Raw genomic sequence first — 19,745 nt, 5'->3', positions numbered from 1 at the left:
AGTATGATTTTAGTCATGCCACATGACAGAAAAGCTGATACAGTTTGCTTCCATGGTTGAGGTCGATCCTCATCGATTTCTTGAGGCAAGTATCCTAATATCTCAACGTTTTAAACCAAAAAATCCAATTCTAATGGCAGCCCAAGTTCTAAAATGTTGTTTGGTACAGAGTTAAAAGGAGAATGATTCAAACCTCTAATTTCAATTCAAACCCCTTAATTTTAGAATTCAGCCCCCTTTAAATTCACTCTTTGAATTGTCTCTCTAAGTGAAAAGCAACTTAAGATAAACCGAAGATCGAGAAAACAAATGCGGCTGGTCTGCACATACTGTTAATTGTTGTTTCCATATTATATTATCCTTAAAAGGATTGCAGAAGCAGGCTTTCACCTGCTAGGTTTTTTTTTTTTTTTTTTTTTTCCCCCTCTTCTCTTCATAATTTATTGCGTGTCTTTAACTGGGCGTTCCATCTGTTAAATATATGTTACCACACGTCATATATCAACAACGTGTCTTTTACATCTCTTTTTTTCCTTTTCTTTTTTCCCATTTTTCTCCGATTCTTCATCTCTTCATTCCCTTTCATCGTCCTTCTTCTCTTATTTTCCTATTCTGCTCATTGCTCTGCCACTATCTTTCTGTTCTTCTTGGAGGTCTTTTTTTTTTTTCCTTCCCGTTTTTTCCATTTTTTTCTTCTTCCTTTTTACCTATGATCTCAAATCCCTATTTCAGAAATTGTTGGTGCCTTTCTTCCCCGTTCTTTTCTTCATTCTAGGAATTGCTTTTTTTTTTCCTCAAAGGAAATTTAGTTCGTGTGCAAAAGAAGTGAATTTCTTGAGGATTTGATTCGCTCATCGTCTTCATCTTTAGTCAGATTAAAAGGTATGGCAAAATTTAATTCCTCAACTCAATATTCATTGATTATTTTTTTATTTTTATAGAGGTTTTGAAAACGTTAGTGACTTTAAACTTATGGCCGTTTACTTCGCTGATTCGAGTTTGTAATTTGAGTTGAGATGTGATTTTGTGTGAGAGTTTTTTTATTGTAATAAAAAAGTTAAATGTGAGTAAAATTCGAATTCTAAACTCGAATCAGCGAAATGAATAGACCTTAATCTCTGTTAGAAGTATGAAGGACGTTTAATAGCGCTTGGGCCAACCTTTGTATATATATTTCCTTGTTATTAATAATTGATCTGACATTTTCAACAAATTGTATGCTTGGTGTTTGTTAAAATGACTAATCAACCAATAGTGTTTTTTCTTCGTGTATGTTATTGGCTTTACTGATTTTTTTTTCTCCTCTTTCAATCAGCTTTTTGTTGTTGTTCTGTATTTTTTCAATAAATCGTATGCTCAGTGTTTGTTAAAATGAATGATGAATGAACTTAAGTGTTTTTTCTTTGAATATGTTATTAGCTTTACTTATTTTTGCCTCATTTTCGTATGAGCTTTTATGTGAACCAATTCTGTTTTGTAGACTGTTTGAAGATCGAAATCTCCGATCCTAATATTCACGCAACAAATTGTATCCTTGTGACAGATGCTTTTGGTTTGTTATTACACTTTTTGTCAAATCAAAAGGAATGCCTTTTGAATATATACAACCATGATAATGTATGTTCTCGCGTTAGAATATTCCTTTTCCTTTACAAGTCAACATACTTTCATGTTTATAGTTTACTTTATACTTAATATTTGTTCAAATGTGTATCCAAATAACATAGTGTATATTGAACATCTTGATGGCAGTTCTGATGGAGAATCATGCAGTAACGAAGGAAAAAAAAAAATGAAACCCAAAAAAAATAGTACGAACAAAAAAGAAAGAATATGACTGAAGAAGACAAAGAGGAGTCGAGAAAAAGGAAAAAAAAAAAAAAGTATATGCTACAATGAGGAAGTTATGTTCTGTTGTGGAAAAAAAACATGGCTGAAATTTCTTATGATTCAACTATAAGGAGTCTTACTGATCTAAATGATGGTGATAAACCACAATATGTACAGTTTTAAAGTATCACTAATTAGTGTTGATTATGTGTACAATTTTTAAATTTTTTTTAATCTAATTTTCCCTTTGCCTTTATGTGGAGAGGTGGAACTATTAGACAGAAACAACAGGACAAACACAAAGCAATTTGACGGTCTGAACTTTGAAATTGGTAAGAATTACTCTGTTCCTTTTCTTTTAAAATTATTAAGGGTTTGTGTTAGTTATGATTTTTAAAAAGTATTCTGAAACTCATTTCAGGTGAAACATCAGAGCGAATAAATCAAACAAAAGAACATGATGGATTTCAAAGTTCAACAAGTATCAAATACAATCTTTTCCCATATTTTATTTAAATTACTTTATTAATTTTGTATTTCTAATTTCGCCTTGTTTGCATTTCTTGCCACAAAATCAATAAAATAATAACAGATATAAAGACCACATGTTGCAAAATATTGTAAACGAACCTGAAAAACTTGTGTCTCCTACAATATGTGAATATCACCTATAATCTATTTACTTTTGCATCGGAAGATTTTTTCGGAAGAGTCTTCACATTCCAGAACTTATATTCGAACTTATAATAATAAGTTCGCTTTTACTTCTATGCCAAACAAGCAAAAGAAATACACGCCAAATTTGGAGCTGCAAATATTCAAGAAATTTATTTCATCAACCAAGAGTATGCATTACATTTTATGTTACCTTTTTGCAATTTGAATATTTATTTATTAAGCATCTATTTTTCAAGATATGATATTATAAATCTTTTGTTTATCTTCTGTTTCATTATAGACCAAAACCTATGTTACCAACAATGTGAAACCAGTTCGTCACAAATGAAAGGGCGAATATTTTCAGTATTATTGCAACAAGGCCTGTAATTGCAGGTGTTCGACTGAGAGCATCTGCATATACCGGTATATTAATACTCGATTCTTTTTTTTTTAATATTAAAAAAAATCTTATCTTACATACTACTAATTTAAAACTCTGCTACAGGTTTGTAATTAGCAACAAATCTCACAAGTACTTTTTTCATCAATCCAAGTATACCCGAAGCTATTGAGCTGCAGCCTTGGTAAGTATTGTATATTCAAATTGTAATAATTGCAACATCTATCTTTTATTACATTTACTTATTAATAACATCAAAACTATAATATTTCATTACAATAGGTCTATGAATAACGAAGATTATCCCACAAGACTAACCGCCGACACTTCAAATTTGACATCTTCTTCAAGACCTTCAACAGATACGATCACTAAAATTGATACCATAAAAAATAACCCAACAAATGTAAGCTTTCTATGCCCTCTAAATTAATAAGCTCTTAAAAATCATATTTGATCGTTCTTTTTACAATGAAGATATTATCTAATTACAACTTATTATCAGGTATCAAATTTCTGGCTAAAAGCAAATGCGATAGTTACGAATTTTCAACAAAACTTCTGTTATCTAGCACGCCCACAATGTTACAAATCTACAAGCACAGCTCTTGATCAATTATACATGTTCTCGTTGTGATCGTAACGTCAGAGCAACTCCAAGGTACTTTTTAAACTGATAAAACAATTACACACAATATTTATTGTAATTTTATATTTTTTCCAAATTATAATAACTACTCCAATTATTTTTACAGATGTCTTGTAGAAGGTCATCTTCGTGACTCCTCTGAAATATTACCAGGAACCTTCTTTGCTGAAAATGCAGAACAAATACTTATTTGTATAGCTAGAGAAATCATCCAGAGTACCAAAGAGGTATTTTATATCATTTGTTCCATATACTGTATTATAAATTAATTTCTATTTAGAAATAATAAAAAATAACTTCTAAATTCATTCATGACAGACTATAAGAAGTTATACAAGATAATCAGCTGTAAAAGAATTTGGGCGCATTTGGAACTCGTTTCAAAATGATTTTATTTTTTGTATGAAAATGAAAACGTTTTCAATCTCAGACAGAAATCATTTTTAAAAATGTGTTTGGTAGTTTTATGAAGAGATTGTTTTTAGTGTAAAAAAACTCATTAATGTTTTTCTTTCCCTTTCTAATCGAGAGAGGAGAAAATGAAAACAAAAAAAATAAAAAACGACTAAAAGTCGTTTTTTATTTTTCTCTCATTTTATATTAAATTAAAAATTATTTTTATTTTCGTTTTTTGTCTTCATTGCGCTAAACGCCGTTTTGAAAACATTTTTTTTTTAAATGTGAAAAACAAAAAGAAGATTAATTTTAAACATGATTAAAATTATTTTAAAATAAGTACTAAACAAGTACTAAACGTACTTTATGTACATTAAAATTGGTCAAACTGGAGGCGGCCGGCCCAAAGCTGCTGTTAACAATATGGTCGAAATACCTTTAGAAGAAAAGCAAATATTACGTTGCAGGGAAAAGAAAATTAGCTTAAAGTTCATATGTATTTGTACTTTAAATTATGATGCATCAAATACAACTATATCCTAGCTGTACATATCTAAATATCTATATTATGTCTATATTTGTGTTGTAAATGGTATACATATTTAACCATGTATTTTATTTTCACAATTACCAAAAATTATTCTCTATATACAGTCTTTTAACAAATATATATATATATATATATATCGTTAAAACAAAAGCACGTGCAATAGCACCCACTCTCCCTAGTATATATAAAATATTTTTTTGCCTCTTGGTATTATCTGTCGTTTTCTTTTCTTAATCGTTTATTGGTATTTTTAATTAATATATTGTTTATCTTAATTAGTACTTTTTAGGTTTATATGTTAATATTCTTTTAATACTATTAGCATTTTTTTAATTTATATATTACTATCTTTTAATTTTAACATTCGAAACTTATATTACTGTTATTAATATTTTTTGTTAGTAGTTTAATATATTATTTCATCATTATTTTTAATTATATCATAATTTATTTTCTTATGTTTTTACCTTTTGAATCCCTGCTCTCCAAAATTTCCAAACACCAATTATATTTCCAGTTTAGATTTACAATTTATTTACATATTCAAACACTGATTTCTAGTTCCGGTTCAAATCGCAATTAAATTACTATTGTTTAAATTTACAGTTCAAAGTAAAAAGATTCAAATCACCACAGTTTGAATTGTTGGATCAAACAAGGCCAAAGTTTATAATTTTCCATTATTGTCTATTGAAGAATAATAAACACCGTATTTCTCCATATTTGGCACTTTTTTTAGAATTATTTAGCATATATGAAAAAGGGTCCTCCAGTACGTTAATATATTGGTAGTTTAGGTTTTCTGTTTATTAGATATGTATAAAATCACGTAAAAGTTAAAAAGTATACAAATTTAACAGTTAAAAAAACGTGACATATTAGTATGTCAGACGTACCAGAGAATCTCCCTATGAAAAAATGGGGTATCCATACTCCACAATTTTTAGTCGTAAGATTTTTATCACTTTATGTTTAAATGTCGTACTTTCTTTTTTAATAAAATATGATTTTATTGTACTCTACTAATTAAAAAGGGTAATAACATATATTTGAATAAATTAGTGTTTAAACCAAAGTCAAACCAAATCATTGGCGGGAATTTTATTAGATAATTATTAGTGGAAAATTTTTGAATTTAAAATCTTTATAAAAGAAAAATATTGTAATTAAATGAGAATCATAAATTTAAATACATTTATCAAAAAGGCCCTTCATATATAACTAAAAATTGATTTGATGTAAAATAACCATTTTAAAAGAAATTGCTCTTTAAAAAAAAGTCTTTTATTAGTTGAAAATTTTACTTACATTAGAAAGCCGTAAAATAATATTTTGTTAAAATGATTTGTATAAAAATAAGCAAATTATTACGTTTAGCAACTGTAGAGTCTGGCAAATATAACATTTTTTTAATTCTCATATAACATCATTTATGTAATGTATGTGCGTAACATTCAATTTATTTATTTAAGTGTAATACTTAATATTATATGTGTTAATTTGTATTTTTTAAATATTATACTTTAGCGAACTGAATGTTACACACACAAAAAAAACAATATTACACGGTAATATTACCATACTTAAGACATTTCCAATAAAAATATTTAAAAAAGATTACAAGTATGGCAAAATAATATATATATATATATGTGTGTGTGTGTGTGTGTGTGTGTTGGTCAAATTTGCTGGTTTGGTGGTTATAAATTTCTAAATCACTAACTAAATCAATTTTAAAAAAGACTTCACAAACAGATAAATTAAAAATAAAAAACCGATTGATCTGGTTCGGTTTGATTTTAGTTTGGTAGGTTTTTGAGAACACCCGTACTTAGAGCCAATGAACTCGAGGCCAGTGAAAGCCATATGTTAAAGCTGCATGGGTTTTAATTCCTGTAATAAGACTCCATAAGATGCCTCTTTTTCCTCCTACTAAGGACTTGATCTCTTCTTGTTTGAGCAATCCAACATTAATACTAGAGTACATAATACAGCCTGGAAAATCCGGAGCAAAACAAAGAAACCCACAAAAGTAATGATGGCTTGGCTAGTTTGTAGGCCATAATTGTAGACAAATGCATTAGTGAAGGCAAATGAAGTTTTAGAAGAGAAGCTGCAATTTGACAGTCAATGCTACCGAGCTGGGCCATTAAGATGGGAATCAGCTCAATAATAGGAAAACACTAATCAATGGGATAATGATGTTCAAAGTCATCAACATTGAAATTATTCATTGGAATACAAGTAACAAGCAAATAAAATTCGAAAACCACTATAAGAAAATCACAGCTCAAAATCCCACGTGCTTTCAGCTGTCAATTTTGGCGTCTTAACTTCCTCGGCCAAGTTGCATGTTGCTGAAATCTGAAATAAATATATAAATAAAAAGAACGAGCAAAGTTAGATTACTTTCAGCCAACCATATGAACAAGAAAATAAAAAGTCATATGAATCAGTCAACGGCATTTGAACGCACACAAAACTGGTCAAATCTATATGCTTTAGTTAAAGCATTAACAGACTCCTTCACCAATATGAAGCCAGCAAGCGCAGAGCAGTCATTTCATCTCCACCACAGTATCCCGGTTAGTAAAGGACTAGTTGGCTACTAAGGCTACGAAAGCTCTCATAATACTAGTTAACTCCAACAATACCAACTTTACAATCTCATAATACTAGTTAACTCCATACTCGTATAATTCATGAACCATGAATGATTTCCAACCCTCGTTAATCAAACTGAATTGCCATTTTCCCCTTTGAGTAGGGGATTTTGTATCAGAAACTAACAAAAACCAAAAGCATGCCCCCGTATTCCTGATTGACATTGCATCTTTGAAGCTGTATGAGCATTTCTTACTATTACTGTGCTACAAATTCACTGAATAACAATATCACCATGACCAAAATATCACTTACTAAAAGTTACCGGTGACTACAAGCCCTTAAGTTTCAACTCTGTGACAAACCTAGCAGTTCATAACCTGAGAAGCATGTCAATCTAATATGCAAACCAAAAACTAAATTTGCCAACAGAAAGTAACAACATGCTCCAATTTCTAAAACTGAATCTTAACACTTTTTCCATATTGAAGAAACAAACACCTAGGTCCAAGATGCAAACAGAATTGCAAAACTAAAATTGAAACTACGCAATTTGAGCCGGCAAAGTTACTTGCAACTTAGCTGACAGCCACAATCATGTCAGAAGTTTTCATTTTCCCCCCCTTTAATGTATACATTTACATTTCAATCAATGAGAGCCTTTTAATTTGAATTGAATCAACAAACCTTGAAAGAACCATTGACTTTCGAATTCCTCGACCACTCGAGCCCCAAAACCTTGCCGCTCGTCTGGTACGTTGCCCTGCACACATCATCACCATAAACCTTCCTTGACACAGCAAAGTCCCAAGCATTCTTGACCAAATCATAGGAGGGCTCGAACGTTGTAACCCCATTGTGCACATATGTGTACTTCAGCTTGCAATTCCCAGTGCCGAGCATGTAATTGGCCGAAACCTTGTTCGCCGGATCGATTACGAGGTTTCCGTCTAATATAGTCCTGTTGTCGCCTCTAAAGTGAATGTAAGTCAAATTCAACGGCTTCTCCGCAACCCTAACGGTGTTCATGAACTGAAATCGAATATCCTGCACCACCAGAAAAGCTCGAAATTTGAGATGCAAGAGAAACAATTGCGACTACCTATTGAACCAAATCCAATACACTCCAATCCCAAAGTTCAAAGTTTTCTACAATTTTTGCCATTATTTCTCGGCCACCAAACAGAAAAGTGCGCAATTAGATAAAAGGAACTCGTCATGATAAATCCCTGGAGAATAACAAATATGAAAAAGAAATGGAAAAATTACTAATTAGGCATAATAAGTCTACACTGGTTTATAGATTTTGACTTTTCCTCTGCTTTCTCAGGGATTCTCAGCGACCAAGCTGGATTGGATTTGAGAGATTAGAAGGTACCTTTTTGGGGACGTTGTAATCGACGATGAAGAGGCCAGGCTTCTCGACAGCCAGAGCTAAGCCGTTGAGGCTTGGGCCACCAACGACGGTGGCGTCGGTTATGGAAGCTCTGAGCTTGACATCGCCGGCCCCGACGGCGAAGGTTGCGGCTGCGCCGCCGATTTTGTCTGTGTCGTACTTGCCCTTGAACGTTGCTTTCATTGTGAACAACGTTGAAGATGCAGGAGAAAGAGAGATGTGTCCAAAGTCCAAAGAGATTATGTCTGATTTATTGAGGGTCTTTTTTTAATGAAAGGATTTGGTGAGGGCTGAAAAATTGAATCGGTTGGTCTCGTTTTGTCAATGCCTTGGAGAGAGGCAAAAGCTTGCTGTCGTTTATTTCTAGGAACGACATTTTTTGCTGTGTAAAAGTTGGATGTCGTTGCTACAAGGACAACATGTAGTTTATTTGCCTAGGTTGTTTGGTTGGGGGATTCATTCTCTGATTCGAATCATGGTTCATAGTTCGCTACAGTATTTTTTCTCATAAAAAATACACGTAAATAAAAAATGGTTCTAATCACGTGATTCTAATCCATGAACCAAACGTAGAGTGTAAAAAAAAATCGCAAACCGCTCTAACCGCTCAATCCGCTCTGTGACACTCGCTATGGGCGGGTTCATGTAACAATCTGTCTATTTTTGGGTAGCGCTATTACAATTTACACTTATAGACAACAGTTGCAGATTGTATAATTTTAAGCGATTTTAAACTGCCCTGTCCACTTATCATATATGCATGTATATTTTTTATAGGATTTTATACGGTGAGTGTTGACTCTTTGCTTGTTTAATATTTTATTATTTAGATTTCAAATTTAATTTATTTGAATATTACTTTTTAGAAACTTGTGCGATTGTGCTATATGCTACGGTCAATTTCATTTTATTAACTTTTATTAACTATGTATCTACGTTTGCACCTTTTGGATGTGTTTTCTTTTCCTACAACTCTTGCATATCACAAGCTTCAAGACTTTACACCAACAAGTGGTTTCAAATAATTATTATTTTTTATATTTTTTAGTAATTAGTTAACAACATCACATTTTCAATTTTTTTTAGCCTTACTTTTACATCAACGGTTTTGAGGAAATGACTATAACTGTGTACAATGTTTAATTGTTCTTCTTGAATCTATAGAAATGAATTTAAATGTCTATACAATATGTATACTTATAAAAGTAGCTAAGTTTATAAAAGTTTAATTTCTAATTTAATAGTTAAAAAACAATAGGTATTTAGTCCATACCGCCCAATAAACTGTCTGATATACTCGCCAAAAAATCACTTAATCCATCTAAAATTTAGGCAGTTATGGATTGGATTTTTAAAAAAACTGCCAAGAAAAAAAAAGACTCAAACCACTTATAATCTGTTTGGTTCATAAATTAGAACTATGCTATTAGAATAATTTTTAATTTACGTGTATTTTTTATGAGAAAAAATATTGTAATAAATTATGAACCATAATTTAAATCAGAGAACGAATACTCTAACCAAATAAGTTCCTAATAACAGCTCATACGACCGTCATGCACATGTAGTTAGAATAAGCTATTGTTAGAAGCTTGGATGATGTATATAGTTTTGAACGGGTCAAAAAGTCAAAGTCAAACTTAGACAACGTACATAAAATGATGTTTATTTTTTATTTTTGTTGTTGCTAAATCTCTCTCATGATTTACAAATAATATCTGTACCCCATGAATTTATTCTATTAGAAAAAGTTTATTAGTTGTAAAAAGTCAATAAGTCAAAAATCACAGCTTGGACCGTTGGACGACGTATATAAAACGACACGTCATTAGTACTTGTATATTTATATACACACAATGCTCATGTATAATAAGTTTCCTTATGGGAACCTTGTTATAAGGACCCATGAATTTGTTTCTGAATCGTACGTCATTCGATAATATGAAAACCAATCGTTGACTTTTTTTTTTCTTTTTTCATCTGCTGCGGCGCAACTTCTTCATTTCACATGCTAAAAGGGCAGAATAGTCGGTCACTAAAATCAATTTATTTTTCCTACAACTACCAGTTACGACAACGTGCTGGGTAGATTTTGTGTCGGCTGAAAATACTGAGTAGCTCCATGAGCCTTCAGATCCAAATCAAATAAAACTAACCTTCAATGAATTTCAATTCCCATTAAATGCGGATCCTGGAGCTCTCGATGTTCCTCAACTCTGTAAAGCTTGCTGTAATTTCACTTAAAATCAACACTACGTCCTCTTTTATAATATAATGTCGTTTATTAGTGTATCACAAGACAATAATTCTCTTTATAAATATTAATTGACTTCATTTCTGAACTAATAAATTCAACTATTTTGTGGTTTATATAAAAAAAAAAAAGAAAAAAAACGACATACAATTTACATATTACAAGTCTACCATCGTTTGATATAATTTAAACAATTAATCATCGTTTTATATAATTTAATGACCCGTGGTTCTTTTTTAACGAACTCGTCGTCATTTTGTAAAGTTTATTGTCGTTTACTAATTTACACGTCGTGAGGCTAATCTTCTTTACAAAAGAAACAAATTATTTTCATTGTACTTGTACATCTATAATATTTAATCAAGAGAAATGCTACCGAGCACAAAAATATGTCTTTTTCTAAAACATTACAAGAACTTCATCTTCACATTTTTCTTATTCTAAATCAACATAAAAAAAAGGCAAAATTCTAAGAAGATAACATAAAAACTGAAAAGTAAGTTAAGAGAAGGATTGGTCTCCTACTTTTCTCATCAAACATAACTAGTTTGATTTTCCGTGCAATATTCTTGTAGGCGTGAGAGATTTGGGTCTCGTTCGTTTCGCTGATTCGAGTTTAAAATTCGAGTTTAGATGTGATTTTATGTGAGAGTTTTTTACTGTAGTAAAAAAGTTAGATGTGACTGTTTATGAGAGCTTTTTACTGAAACTCGAATTTTAAACTCGAATCAGCGAAACGAACGAGGCTCGGTCAACTCCTAAGATTACGGGAGACCATGATTATAGGAATCCACAATTAGTGAGAATAATATGTTACCTTTTATATGTATATTACCTAGAATAGACTATACGTTTCTGGTAGCTAGTACTTGTATATATTCACCTCATGATGAGAAGAATAAACAGTATCGAATATTATTCACTAAAAGACCCTTCTAATCCTACATGGTATCAGAGCGTTTTTAATATCAATACAAACCAAAAGCCGTACATAAACTCTTCTTTTGAATCTGAAAGGCAGACCATAACCCCTCTGTCACGAATCCACCAAATACACCTCCAACACCCCTGAATCTAAACCCTGTCATTCCTGTTGCATCATATAACCCACCACCACCAATCATAGTTCAACAGGACAATTCAACTTTCCCCACCGGTATTGTTCTTGTTGAAAAACAAATTTCCCATTATGGTCACAATTGATGGATATGCTCATTGAAGCGCGAAACAAAATCGGATATCTTACCAGCGAAACGGTAAAACCAGCCTCCAACGATCCTGGCTACGTGACGTGGATTACCGAAAATCACAGAGTTAAGAGTTGGCTCGTTGATTTAATGAGTCCCCATCTGATGCAGCGGTTTATCCGGCTGGCCACAGCCAAAGAGATATGGGAGGCTGTTGCGAAAACCTTTTACGATGGATCGGACGAGACTTGTTAGTTTGAATTAAATCGAAAGTCTTTCACTACCATATAGAATGGTAGAACTTTGTCTACTTACTATAATGAACTGGTTGAAATTTTTCAGGAAATCGATCATCGAACGGTTGCACAGGAATGATCTGTTGAAGGAGTTGTACATATGCATTCCATGATGGCATTTTGACTCGGAAGACTCTTGGTTATGGTGTTAAACGAGACAACCTTTACTACTTGGAATTGACGGAGGATGGGGAAAAAAATGCAGCCACGCATTTCATACAAGTGGAGTTGACAAGGTTCGAGCAAGTATATGGTTATGGCATAGGAGACTATGACATATTTCTTTTGGTTATCTTAAGAAACTTCGACCAAGTTTGTTCTCTAATATAGATGTTTCTGATTTTCATTGTGATGTATAAGAACTGGCAAAAAGCCACAGAATTTCTTATTTACCAAGTTTAAATAAATGCTCATAACCTTTTATTGTTATACATTCTAATATCTGGAGACCTGTAAGGGTTCCATCTATTTCAAAGGCCCGTTATTTTGTTACTTTCATCGACGAAAGCACTAGGGTCACGTGGGTGTCCTTACTCCATAAAAGGAGTGATGCATGTACAACATTTAAGGAATTCTATACCATGGTATGTACCATGTATCAACGGCAAATTCAGATTTGGCAATCAGACAACGGTATGGAATTCGTTGATACCTTGATTGGAGAGTATCTTAGCCAATTGCGGATACGAGACCATACTTCCTGTACATACACACTGGAGCAGAATGGCCTGACAGAAAGGGAGAATAAGCAAATTATGGAGGTAGTACGTGCATCCCTCTTTGGGATGAACATGCCACGGTTTTATTGGGGAGAGGCAGTCAAATCTGCTGTCTTCCTTATCAACCGGGTTCCTTCCAGAGTTATTGCCTTCTAAACTCCCCAACACAAGTTACAATCTTTCTACTTTATCTTGTATTTACCAAACCTCGAACCTAGAGTTTTTGGGTGTACAGTATATGTACATATTCTCAAGGTCTTACGAAGTAAATTGGACCCTTGTGTGAAACGATGTGTTTTTGTTGGATATTTAGATTTTCAAAAGGGCTACAGATGTTATGACCCCGAGACTAAAAAGCTGCATGCCACCTTAGATGTCTCTTTCTGCGAGACCGAACCATACTATAAAAGGAGAGTTTTGAGTTCACCTCTTTAGGGGGAGAACTCAAGTGAAGAGGCTGAGCCTTTCTGAGAAGACAATAGAGTTTCAAGGGGTGAAATTGGGTTCGTGGAACTAGAGGCCATAGAAGAAAGGTTGAATTCACATCAACCTGTCATTGATTAACCCACTGCTCAGCCAGACATAGAGGCTTCAGGTTTGCCGAGTCTACCTGAGAATAATGTAGTAGCGGAAGGTGATGAAGATGTCGTAGAAGAACCTGTATTAACACCATCAACTGAATGATATGAACCTCGCCAACGACGTGACGAGACCCAACACCAAACGCGGATCACAACCCCAAGATCTTCAAGACGCAAGATTGTTGAGCCTTAACCCGTTGTCTATCAAGACACGAACCAAGAACTACGAAGGATAGAGAACGCCACACAAAGATTATCAAGAATTCACCTGTTAATCTCAATGATAAGTTCGATTGTTGAATGCCACAAGAACAATACTTGATAAGTTCAAAGTCTTCTCAAGAACCAAGAAGCACAAATATGAGAAACCTCAATATCAATAATAATTCATTAATTAATTCAAAATGAGTTTAGCATCCCTATTTATATAGGTTGTGATTTTACCCTAAAGAAAGAAACTAAAAACGTTTAATTATCTAAGCCTAAAGCCTAAACTCGGCCACCTTAATCTAATTCCAAGTCCAATTCGGACCCTATACACTCTAGGCCCAATTCGGCCATAAAGTCTTTCCCTAGGCCTAATTCGGCTAGCCCCTTCTAAGCTCCGGCCAGCCCTTGTTAAGCTCTTCATTCGGATTTGGACTTTTGTTGGGCCTCCATGTGTTTTCCGTATTTCCAACTTGTGGAACCAGCCCGTTCAATGTTTTCTTGGGAGCGTTTGACTTTTAGCCTTGTCACCGGATCACTCGGTAGACTCAATGGATCTCTTGAAGGTTGTGCCACTTGCCCTTGTGCTCCACCTATCGCATCATTCTCTCCCTCTTGATTATGATTTGTCCTCAAATCGTCACCCTTTGAAATTAATGCACCGTGTACGAAGTCACTTTGATGTTCATGTTCCCGAATTAGAGGTGAGTCAGGAGGCATCTCTTCTGGGATTACATCCTCAAACTCCTGCAAGAAAGAAACAACATTGCTCGGCAAAGAACCGGCAAGATCGTTAGTATTCAAAGGAGCCTCTTTGTGCGTAAGCACTATAAGGGGCTGGTGTGATAGTAAAGCTCTCTTAATCTCACTTTTTGTAGTCATGAAATTGTAATTCTTTTCTCTCATCAAGGCTGTAACTCTCTTATTTTCCCCCTCATGATCTCTCATGTTTTTGCCTCTCTCAACTTCTTTCCTCTCATTTTCCTTTCTTTCTTTTTCGGTCTCTTTCTCTTTTTCCTCTATCTTTTCCTTTGCCTTTTGCATCTTTAGTTGGTCTTCAAGAACCTGTTTGGGAGTCAATGGGACAAGGGATATGGATTGTCTTTTAATGGTAAAAGTGTACCTATTTGTGAAACCGTCATGTGTGACTCGCTGACCGTACTGCCATGTTCTTCCCAATAGAATGTGACATGCGTGCATAGGTACCATGTCACAAAGCACCTCATCCTCATATTTCCCAATGGAAAATGTCACCATCACCTGTTTCGTTACCTTGATTTCTCTGCAATTATTGAGCCATTAAAGCCGGTATGACCGTGGATGTTTCAAGGTAGGCAATGCCAATTTCTCCACTACTTCAGTGCTGGCCACATTTGTGCAACTCCCACCATCAATGATAAGGCTGCAAACTTTGTTATTTACAAAGCACCACGTATGAAACAAGTTCTCTCGTTGGTTATTTTCTTCTTCCTTAACCTACACACTAAGGACTCGCCTTGCCACCAATGCTTCTCCTTGCACCTCATGTTGTACGTCATAGGTATCTTCAAGAGGTGGCATGTCATCTTCCTCTTCTTTCTCTTCATCTAACTCAATATCTCTTTTGACGTTTATCACCATCACCCTTCTATTCAGACATTGGCTAGCTATGTGCCCCCTGCCTTGACATTTAAAACATTTAATATCACGGTTTCTATTTGTTGAGGATTAAGGGTTACCTTGCTTTGATGTCTCAGCTTGCTTGGCATCCTTAGAGGGTTCAATCTTAGGTCTTGGCATAGGAAACTCATCCTGTTTAGGGGCTGGTTCCCATGAGTTTGTGGCAGCCACGTTCATTCCCCTCCTAGCCATGTTCTTTCTTCTCAATTGTTGTTATACTTTGATGGTTTGGTGCACCATATCCGTTAGCTCCACATAATGTTGCATCTCTACTACATCCGCTATTTCATGATTTAGACCATGCAAGAATCTTGCCATAGTTGCTTCACGGTCTTCCTCCACATTCGCGAGGATCATTGCAATTTCCATCTCTTTGTAGTAATCATCTACGCTCTTGGAACCTTGAGTTAGGTGTTGCAACTTGTTAAATAACTCTCAGTGGTAGTAGCTTGGAACAAAACGCCGCCTCATGATGGTCTTCATCTCGTCCCACGTCTCGACGGATCGTTCTCGGTTTCTTCTCCTATCCGCAACAATTGGTCCCACCAAACGATAGCATAATCGGTGAATTCAATTGTAGCGAGTTTTACCTTTTTGAGCTCCGAGTAGTTATGACAATCAAAGACCATCCCCATACGTTTCTCCCACTCAAGATACACCTCGGGATTACTCTTTTCCTGGAAGGATGAGATCTTCACCTTAATGCTTCCCAAATCAGCATCTCACCTAGGTCTACCCATCCTAGCTTCTCTATTCCCTCTCCCAAACCTATCCCGGTTCATTAGTGGATCCTCAAGCTCTTCTAACTCCTCTTCATCCTCAAACTCACCATATCGATTCCCGGTTGGCACACGCCTAGGTGGTTGCCGAATGAGATTATTTTGTTGCACTCTTTCTTCTAGTTTATCCATCATCTCATGAAGTTTTTCTAATTCCACCCTCATCATTCACCTCATCTCCCCTATCAATGCTTGCATTTGTAGATTCGGTTGTTGTGTAGGCGGATTGGCTTCTTGTTGAACCTCTTCAGTTTGATGTCCGCCTTGGTTGTGAGACATGATTAAAATCTGTAAAACAAAGTTAGAAACCTCACAAGCACTCCCTCACGTGTTTCACTCCTGATGTGTATTTTTTTTGACACTTGTGTTTGTCACTAAATGGCTTTTACCATCCGATGTTCTCACCACTCTTGCCTTTTTCTCTCCCACTCATTGTGTCTTCTTTAGTTCTTAATCAGACTCAAAAACACTTAAGTTTTTCAAGTAAGAATCAAGTTATTGGCAACCGAGCGAACCAGTAAAATTAAAAGGCTCCGAAACTAGTGAAAATGATTGAATTTTGGCCCCAAAAACAGGGTGGTGAAGATTGTAGAGCTAAAAAAGATATTCGATTTGATATATTATACGTCCCGTAACGATTCCTGGATCAAAAGTTATGGTTATTCTAAGGTACAATACTCTGATTTTTTTTTTCTCGGATTTGTTTTTTTTTTTAATCGCAAAGTTTGGCTAATAAAAGAACCTAGGTCGAATTTGATTGAAACTCGGACTCCCTTATGAAGTTTCGGCCAAAGGATTGCAACAAGGAAGGAAAACCTAATTGAATTCCAACTAGGTTTAGGAAAAGCTTTTATCCTAAACTCGGCCAAAGGATAGCAACAAAGGAAGGAAGGATTTAAAGGCGATATCTTTAATTTGGCCTCAAGAACCCTAAGATTTTTTTTTTTTTTTTTAGAATATGAAATTCGACCTCAACAAGAAAAATAACCCTAGGAACCCGACTCTTTTTTTTTTTGAATAATTTGAAAATTCCAAAGCAAAGCAAGAACAAAAAGAAGAACTCGAATTGAAACCCTAAGACCCTAATAAAACGATTAAAGATAGTCAAATTTACCTTGGAACCAGAGCTCTGATACAACTGATATGAACCTTGCCAACAACGCGATGAGACCCAACACCAAACACGGATCACAACCCCAATATCTTCAAGACGCAAGATTGTTGAGCCTTAACCCGTTGTCTATCAAGACACGGACCAAGAACTACGAAGGATAGAGAACGCCACACAAAGATTATCAAGAATTCACCTGTTAATCTCAATGATAAGTTCGATTGTTGAACGCCATAAGAACAATACTTGATAAGTTCAAAATCTTCTCAAGAACCAAGAAGCACGAATATGAGAAACCTCAATATCAATAATAATTCATTAATTAATTCAAAATGAGTTTAGCATCCCTATTTATATAGGTTGCGATTTTACCCTAAAGAAAGAAACTAAAAACGTTTAGTTATCTAAGCCTAAAGCCTAAACTCGGCGACCTTAATCTAATTCCAAGTCCAATTCGGACCCTATACACTCCAAGGCCAATTCGGCCATAAAGTCTTTCCCTAGACCCAATTTGCCCTAGGCCCAATTCGGCCAGCCCCTTCTAAGCTCCGGCCAGCCCTTGTTAAGCTCTTCATTTGGATTTGGACTTTTGTTGGGCCTCCATGTGTTTTCCGTATTTCCAACTTGTGGAACCAGCCCGTTCAATGCTTCCTGGGAGCGTTTGACTTTTAACCCTATCACCGGATCACTCGGTAGACTCAATAGATCTCTTGAAGGTTGCGCCGCTTGCCCTTGTGCTCCACCTATCGCATCCCTGAGGAGCCTCCCCAGAATGTTCAAGGTAGTGTTGTAACATAGGCATTGTTTGATGAACCTTCTTCTCATTATCCACTAAGATCAAATAGAGGTATTCCTAAAAAATAATATGAACCTGATCTCAAAGCTAATGTCAAATATCCTATTAACAATTATACCTCTACTAATAAATTGTCAGATTCACATGCTCTAATTGTCGATCAATTGTCCAAAGTATCTATTCCTAGTAGTGTACAGGATGCATTAGCATATCCAAGGTGGACGAAGGCAATGAATGAAGAGATAGAGGCTCTGCAAAAAAACTCAACTTAGGAACTGGTTCCATTACCCGAAGGAAAGAAGATAATTGATTGTAAATGGGTGTATACCGTGAAGCTTAAAGTTGATGGAAGCATTGACAGGTACAAAGCAAGGCTTGTAAAAGGTTACACACAAAAGTATGGAGTTGATTATCAGGAGACTTTCACACCAGTAGCTAAGCTCAATACTGTTCCCATTCTCATATCTGTTGCAGTAAATCGAGATTGGCCTTTGTGACAGTTCGACGTAAAAATGCCTTTCTAAATGGTGACTTGGAGGAAGAAGTATACATGAAGCTCCCTCCAAGTGTCAAGCTTGGATCCATGCATAAAGGGAACATATGCAAATTGAAGAGATCATTATATAGGCTAAAACAGTCACCCAGGGCCTCGTTTGGAAGGTTTACAGCATCAATGAAGTCGGTTGGTTACAAGCAAAGTAACACTGACCACACTTTATTCATTAAACACAGATGAGGTAAGGTAACAGCATTGATTGTGTATGTAGATGATATGGTTTTAACAGGTAATGATCCTGAAGAAATGGAGAGGCTACAAAAATATTTAGCCACCAAGTTCAAAATTAGGGCAACTGTGATATTTCTTAGGTATTGAAGTGTCACGGTTAAGACAGGGAATCTCTCTTTCTTAACGAAAGTATGTGTTGGATTTGCTAACTGAAACCAGAATGCTATCCTGCAAGCCATTTGAAACACCGATGGAGATGAATCATCAACTTGGAATGTCTTTAGACCAAAGTCTAGTAGATAGAGGTCGTTATCAACAACTAGTGGGGAATTTGATCTATCTGACTCGCACTAGGCCGGATATTGCCTATGCTGTGAGTGTGGTAAGCCAATTATGCATGCTCCAAGTGAAGAACATATGAATGCAGTCTATAGAATCTTGAGGTATTTGAAAAGTGCTCCAAGAAATGGGTTATTTTACTTAAAGAATGAAGCACCCACCATTGAAGGTTACATTGACACTGATTGGGCTGAAGATCAATCAACCAGGAAGTCTACCTCAGGCTATCTCACATTTGTAAAATGTAATTTTGTTATCTAGAGGAGTAAGAAACAGAAGGTTGTTGCTCGGTCAAGTGCAGAAGCAGAGTTCCGAGGTATGGCACATGGTTTATGTGAGTTGTTATGGATTAAAATAGTTCTAGAGGATCATGGAATTGAGTGTTCAAAGCCTATAAGCTTACTTTGTGATAACAGAGCTGCAATTCAAATTGCACAAAATCCGGTACAACATGATCGCACTAAACACGTTGAAATTGATCGTCATTTTATCAGAGAGAAGCTAGACCAAAAGATCATTCGGTTTTCATTTGTCAAGTTTGAAAATGAGCTTGCAGATATTCTCACAAAGGCTGTCTCGGGAAGGACATTTAATGTAGTAATTGA

General features: G+C 34.9%; 1 protein-coding gene and 1 long non-coding RNA gene across 5 annotated transcripts; one reads left to right on the top strand and one right to left on the bottom strand.

Annotated features, from left to right (window-relative positions):
* The first annotated feature begins 695 nt into the window (after window positions 1-695).
* On the top strand, window positions 696-8,496 carry LOC112093477. 4 transcript variants are annotated; one of them, XR_002903075.1, is made up of 10 exons: window positions 696-882; window positions 1,481-1,617; window positions 1,753-2,162; window positions 2,252-2,311; window positions 2,789-2,913; window positions 2,996-3,074; window positions 3,173-3,296; window positions 3,396-3,551; window positions 3,646-3,766; window positions 8,420-8,496. It is a non-coding gene; the product is annotated as an uncharacterized LOC112093477 (long non-coding RNA). The 4 variants fall into 4 exon arrangements; XR_002903074.1 differs by adding an exon at window positions 2,612-2,675 and having other exon boundaries at window positions 1,481-2,162; XR_002903076.1 differs by having other exon boundaries at window positions 1,544-2,162.
* Window positions 6,585-8,949, bottom strand: LOC21404052 (outer envelope pore protein 24A, chloroplastic). The gene is made up of 3 exons (XM_010107710.2): window positions 8,468-8,949; window positions 7,777-8,136; window positions 6,585-6,849 (listed from the first exon to the last, which is right to left on the bottom strand). The coding sequence occupies exons 1-3, from the start codon at window positions 8,666-8,668 to the stop codon at window positions 6,769-6,771; spliced, it is 642 nt and encodes a 213-aa protein (XP_010106012.1). The 5' UTR covers window positions 8,669-8,949; the 3' UTR covers window positions 6,585-6,768.
* Window positions 8,950-19,745: the final 10,796 nt, after the last annotated feature.

The sequence above is a fragment of the Morus notabilis genome, unplaced genomic scaffold (assembly GCF_000414095.1).
Source record: "Morus notabilis unplaced genomic scaffold, ASM41409v2 Scaffold630, whole genome shotgun sequence".
Taxonomy (NCBI): Eukaryota; Viridiplantae; Streptophyta; class Magnoliopsida; order Rosales; family Moraceae; genus Morus; species Morus notabilis.
The sequence above is the reverse complement of the archived record's forward strand: the minus strand, read 5'-3'. Positions and strand labels throughout refer to the sequence as shown.

Coding starts and splice junctions, on each gene's coding strand:
- LOC21404052 (XM_010107710.2), bottom strand. CDS start 8,668: ATGAAAGCAACGTTCAAGGGCAAGTACGACACAGACAAAATCGGCGGC. Junction 8,137..8,467: donor ATTACAACGTCCCCAAAAAG/GTACCTTCTAAT, acceptor CTGGTGGTGCAG/GATATTCGATTTCAGTTCAT. Junction 6,850..7,776: donor AAGTCAATGGTTCTTTCAAG/GTTTGTTGATTC, acceptor TATTTATTTCAG/ATTTCAGCAACATGCAACTT.